This window comes from Brachypodium distachyon, chromosome 5 (assembly GCF_000005505.3).
Source record: "Brachypodium distachyon strain Bd21 chromosome 5, Brachypodium_distachyon_v3.0, whole genome shotgun sequence".
Taxonomy (NCBI): Eukaryota; Viridiplantae; Streptophyta; class Magnoliopsida; order Poales; family Poaceae; genus Brachypodium; species Brachypodium distachyon.
In genome coordinates this window covers 18,172,104-18,178,163 of record NC_016135.3, presented here as the reverse complement: position 1 = coordinate 18,178,163, position 6,060 = coordinate 18,172,104, and the positions used below count along the sequence as shown (strand labels likewise).

The following is a 6,060-nucleotide window of genomic DNA, read 5'->3' as shown; positions in this document are numbered from 1 at the left end:
GTCTCAGTGTATCGCAATCCATATCATTCTCCATCCTCCGCCTCTCATAGCCGCCGGCATGATCTCTTATTTTCTCGGCACACTACCGCTTGTTAGCAGAAGTTACCTCACCTTTAGAACAGTGCCCATCCTTATAACTCGCACTTGATCCGGCGATGTTGCACTAAACCATTGGAGAGCAAGAGAGAAGGAGTGGATTGAGGATGGACCACGGTGAGTGCCGATGGGTGCACTCCATGTTAACGTGCACAGTTAGCATGGAATTCTATACCTTCTTGGTACCCATAGCACAATGGATAAATCAAAGGGGCAAAGAAAATCACAGAAATCCCCAACTACCCTTCATTGCCATCTCTTCCCCAGTCCCCACACGGACACACAACTTCCCCAGCTCCCCAAGTCAACCACTCCCCCTCCTCTTCAAAACTCCCCACCCCAACAGCCACCGCTCCACACCCTGCTCCCCCGGGTTCCTCCTCGCTAGCTCACCACCGCGGCCTCTCCAGCGTGTTCATGCGCTGATCCACACGAACCGCGCGCGCGCGAGCCAACTCAATCAGCAATCCCGGCCAAGCGGCCGCCGTCCAAGCTCTAAGCCGGGACACCATGCATTCCCAGAACCACTGGGGCGGGTCTTTCGAGATCGCGGACGGGGCGGAGGACGACCACAGCCGGAACATGGACATCGACCGCGGCGCGCTGCAGCACCAGCAGCACCACCAGCTGGACGAGACGCAGCAGAGCTGGCTTCTCGGCCCGCCGGAGGCCAAGAAGAAGGACAAGTACGTGGACCTGGGCTGCGTCGTCGTCAAGCGCAAGCTGCTGTGGTGGATCCTCTGGGCCGTCCTCGGCGCCTTCGTCCTCATCGGCCTCCCCATCATCATCGCCAAGTCCATCCCCAAGAAGAAGCCCCACGCCCCGCCCCCCGACAAGTACACCGACGCGCTCCACAAGGCTCTCCTCTTCTTCAACGCCCAGAAATGTGAGTACTCCTATACTTGATTTTCTCTGTTTTCTTCACAGAGCCGCCAAGAACAAACGAGAAGAAAAGCTTACTCCTTTTGATCGATGTTTTCTTCACGCATGCTTATCAAACAGTCGATCGATTATGATCCGTAGGAAGCTGCGAGGATCTGATCGCCTGTGTCTGGAATCGAGAATTTGAGTAGAAATTTCCGCGGAAACGGTAGAACTACTTTGCATTAAATTTTCTAGTTTTGATCCCTGGTCTTAAATGCACAATTGCGCTTTGATGCCAAGCAAAAGGCGGAAAATGAAACCTCCGCGTTGCAATCAGCGATCAGGAGTTGAGGACAGCTGCGTACGACCGCAACTCCACAGATGGAACGTTCTGTACTGTTCACTGTCCCTACACATTTGCAGAAAGGGACAATATGGTATTCAGAGAAAATCTCCGAAATCCCAATTGCTCTTGGTAGGAATTTTGGCACGTTCACGCACATGTTCTTGGCACGTTCAAGCATATGTAGGCCAGCCAATTAACCCATTCTTTAACTTAGCCCGATACATGGTTGCCTTTAGAGTTAGACTGTAGATCTTGGCCTGTTTCTGGATCTTGACAGATATACTCTGCATTCTGCACTTGTAGATCTTGATCACGCCAGATATTATCTGCACTGTTCGATTCATTTGCTCATAAACAGTACTTTTAGCCATTTAACTCAGATTTGCAGCTTGAAATTTCAGTTCACTAATAACAAACCAAATCAATCAGAATCGATACTATTAAGACAATTGATCTCACGGACATTTCGCTCTATTTTCTTCTTGGTGACAGCCGGCAAGCTCCCGAAGAACAACGGCATCCCGTGGCGCGGGAACTCGGGCCTGAAGGACGGGTCCGACCTGACGGACGTCAAGGGCGGGCTCGTCGGCGGCTACTACGACGCCGGCGACAACATCAAGTTCCACTTCCCGATGGCCTTCTCCATGACGCTTCTGAGCTGGTCCGTGGTGGAGTACAGCGCGAGGTACAAGGCCATCGGCGAGTACGACCATGTGAGGGAGCTCATCAAGTGGGGCACCGACTATCTGCTTCTCACCTTCAACTCCTCTGCCTCCACCATCACCAAAGTCTACAGTCAGGTGAGCTCTCGCTGTCGATCGGCCTCAACCATAGAAAAATTGCACTGTAGAAACATCAAGAATTTAAGGTAGTTTTAAATTGGAAAAGGCAGTTAAAAACTACTGTAAGAGAAAGGGAGTGCTGTGTTTAAAGTGGTGCTTTTGATCCGTCCATTTAAAAGGCAAATAAAGGGGAAAAGAGTAGAGTCTGATGTGCAATAATGCTACTACTTGCGTGTCCAATTCAATACGCACCGAACAGCCTTTTCCCCCTTCCAGAAATAGGGATGGGCACGCGGCACAGCTAACAACCTTTGACCCTTTATTCATCAACATCAGCTAAATAGGCTAGGGCACAACTCCCAATGGTCTACATGTGCTTGACGGGCCAAGCCAGCTCGCCGAGGAAATAAAATACCGGGATGTAGTCACTATGCTACAGGGCACATTAGCTGTTAATTTTTGGTTACCGAACATGAAATTCTATCCACATTCAGTTTGTCGCGCTAGCCATCTAAGTCCACGGTCACAAAGCCTAAGAAAAAGAAAGCATTTCAAAGTGTGAAACGTTTTACGTGCTCCTCTGCAGGTGGGCACAGCGAAGATCAACGGCACGACGCCGGACGACCACTACTGCTGGAACCGCCCGGAGGACATGGCGTACCCTCGCCCGGTCCAGACAACCACCTCAGGGCCTGACCTGGCCGGCGAGATGGCCGCGGCGCTGGCCGCAGCCTCCATCGTGTTCCGCGACAGGCCGGCCTACTCCAAGAAACTCGTCCGGGGCGCGGCCACGGTGTACAAGTTCGCCCGGGACTCCGGCAAGCGGACCCCGTACTCCCGCGCCAACCCCAACATCGAGTACTACTACAACTCCACCAGCTACTGGGACGAGTACATGTGGAGCGCCTCCTGGATGTACTACGCCACGGGGAACAACAGCTACATCAGCTTCGCCACGGACCCGAGGCTCCCCAAGAACGCCAAGGCATTCTTCAGCATCCTCGACTTCTCCGTCTTCAGCTGGGACAACAAGCTCCCGGGCGCCACGCTGCTCCTGTCCAGGCTCCGGATGTTCCTCAACCCGGGATACCCGTACGAGGAGTCGCTCATGGGGTACCACAACGTCACCAGCATGAACATGTGCATGTACTTCCCAAAGTTCGCCGCGTTCAACTTCACCAAGGGCGGGCTGGCCCAGTTCAACCATGGGAGGGGCCAGGCGCTGCAGTATGCCGTGGCCAACTCTTTCCTTGCCGCGCTGTATGCTGATTACATGGAGGCTGTCAATGTGCCTGGCTGGTATTGCGGGCCCAACTTCATGACCGTCGAAGACCTCCGCAATTTCGCCAAGTCTCAGGTACTACTAATTAATAGCACAATTCTGAATTTCTGATTGATTGAGCAAATAATACACATTTTACTGGAGTGGTATAATTTGCTTGCTAGCTAGTCTCTGACGATTTTGATTCGAGCAGCTGAACTACATCCTGGGGGATAACCCGAAGAAGATGAGCTACGTGGTGGGGTACGGGAAGAAGTACCCGAGGCGGCTGCACCACAGGGGGGCGTCGACGCCCAAGAACGGGGTCAAGTACTCGTGCACGGGGGGGAACAAGTGGCGCGACGCAAAGGGGAGCGACCCGAACGTGCTGACGGGGGCCATGGTGGGCGGGCCGGACAAGAACGACCAGTTCAAGGACGCAAGGATCAGCTACGCGCAGAACGAGCCCACGCTGGTGGGCAACGCTGGGCTCGTGGCCGCCCTGGTGGCAATCACCGACAGCGGCCGCGGCACGGGGGTCGGCGCCGTCGACAAGAACACCATGTTCTCCGCCGTGCCGCCCATGTTCCCCGCCGCCCCGCCGCCGCCGTCCGCCTGGAAGCCGTGAGTGAGAAGGGGTCTCTGATATGCATGATGATCTGATCTGATCGACCGGCCGGCCGGGTATCCTGTTGAGTAGATCAAAGGGGGGTTCGGTTGGTAGTGCAATTTTTCTGGTGACCGTGTAAAATTCTTCTTTTTTTTGTATTATACACACACGTTAACCGTGGCACGCGATACGGGGGAGGCATGCGTCACACGCATGGCCGGCCTGTACTGTAGATGTTTCTTTGCACAATTAATGGCATACGTGTTCACAAAGATATAATTGCTTCTGGACGCCATCGCTCGCCAACGACAAACTCCTCCTTCTCGGAATCGGAAGGCCTGCCGCTTGCCGTTTCTCACCGGTGTCAGATCGAGATGTTTGATTAAAAAAAAGACTAGAAATTGGATACTCAATCTTTTTTTACTGGACCTGAACGAAAAAAGCTCTCTTCGAATTTGAAGCCTTTTATACCTATCTAAATCGGATAAAATTGGGCTACAACTGCCCCGACCTCTTACCAACTCCGGCAAGCTCTGGCGATCTCCGGCGACTACCCCGGCAAGCTCCAGTGATCTTCGGCGAGACTCGGCCAGATTCAGTTCTGTTCTGTGGACATGCAAACATTTTTATGAATTGACTGCTATTTTGATTCCAACTATAATATTTCATACAACAACAAATCTGTGAGCTCTATCTAATGCAAGCCCAAGTGGGGCAATGGACCAAATGTATAAAGTGATTTTTGGTGGTGAACAATTAAGTCAAACTATACGAACTACCGTCCGTGAACTCATTTTCATAGAAAAATGATTTGACTTTATTTATTCAACGAACTAAGCATAATTGATGAAAAAACTTGAATGGCAACAAAAAATTCTGATAAACCAAAGTCATACCAAAAAGAATATCTTTGAAACCCCTTTTCTAGCTGTGTTATTTGCGTTATGATATTTCTCCAAATATCTGACGACTAACCTTGTAGGTTTTACATAGCAGCGTGAGCCGCCGCCCCAACGGGTGAGAATTGGGATCGCCAAACACATTATGGCCAGAGACACACCGTCACAAGACATGCTACAAACAGTTAAATCATCAACGAATTGATGAGAAAAAGAACAAAACCACAAAATTATGAGGTATTGGATTCACAAGCTTCATGAAGTAGACCATGATAATCACACGGGAACGGGAATGAAGATGGAAGACCTGTGGTCCATGCGTCGTAGTCTCTACTTTCAAACCGTCGCCATCAAGGACACACAAAAACTAAAGGCAAAGGTAATAAAATAATATGGCAAACATTGCTTTGTACTTTTTCTTGCTTCCTGAAGCCCAATATGTTGCGAGGGAAAACGATGAAGATTGGAACGTGTCTTTTTCTTCGACAGCTAGGGTTCTGGATGAGGACTACTAAATCTGACATCTGTCTTTTTTTTAGAACAACGATCTTGCTTTATTTATTCAACGAATAAAGTACATCTGATTGAAAAACAAAAACGACAATAAAGATTTCGGATAAACCGAAAGTTACATAACAAATCTTTGAATCCAATTTCTCTAGCTACGTCTTTTGCATCTTGATGTTTCTCCAAATTTCTGGTGATGAAACAGTAAAAGACCAAACATGCATAAGCTGAACCAAACTTGTAAGTTTTATTGAACCGCATGAGCCGTCCACCCCAGTAGGTGAGAACTTAAGATCGTTGAACGCGCGGTGGCTAGGGACACACCCCTCGCAAGACAGGTTGTCAAACCATTGAATCATCGCCGAACCGATGAGGAAGAAGACCAAAATCACGAAATTACGAGCCGTGAGATCCACAAACTCCATGGAGTAGACTATGATAGCCATGCCAAAACGGGGATGGAGCCGAGAAACCAAAAATCCGAGTGTCGTCGCCTCCACTGTCAGGACGCCGTCGCCAAGGATACACAAAATTTTATAAAGAAGATACTAAGACAATGGCCAGATGTTGATCCGTGGTTCTCCTCAGCTCTTGATGGCCAATAGGCTACCAGAGACTAGGGGAACCGACGAAGAGGGCAGCGGTGGTTTTTCTCCTCGTGCCTAGGGTTTCACAATCTGACATCTGTCGCAAAC

General features: G+C 50.2%; 1 protein-coding gene across 1 annotated transcript; it reads left to right on the top strand.

Annotated features, from left to right (window-relative positions):
• The first annotated feature begins 380 nt into the window (after positions 1 to 380).
• LOC100846262 (endoglucanase 12) lies at positions 381 to 4,233 on the top strand. The gene is made up of 4 exons (XM_003580018.4): positions 381 to 982; positions 1,799 to 2,106; positions 2,675 to 3,445; positions 3,564 to 4,233. The coding sequence occupies exons 1-4, from the start codon at positions 607 to 609 to the stop codon at positions 3,975 to 3,977; spliced, it is 1,869 nt and encodes a 622-aa protein (XP_003580066.1). The 5' UTR covers positions 381 to 606; the 3' UTR covers positions 3,978 to 4,233.
• The last annotated feature ends 1,827 nt before the right edge of the window (positions 4,234 to 6,060 follow it).

What these genes read in the sequence shown, in the direction of transcription:
- LOC100846262 (XM_003580018.4), top strand. Translation starts at nt 607, where the DNA reads ATGCATTCCCAGAACCACTGGGGCGGGTCTTTCGAGATCGCGGACGGG. An exon ending in TCACCAAAGTCTACAGTCAG is followed by an intron (nt 2,107 to 2,674) that starts GTGAGCTCTCGC and finishes GCTCCTCTGCAG; the next exon opens with GTGGGCACAGCGAAGATCAA. An exon ending in GCAATTTCGCCAAGTCTCAG is followed by an intron (nt 3,446 to 3,563) that starts GTACTACTAATT and finishes TGATTCGAGCAG; the next exon opens with CTGAACTACATCCTGGGGGA.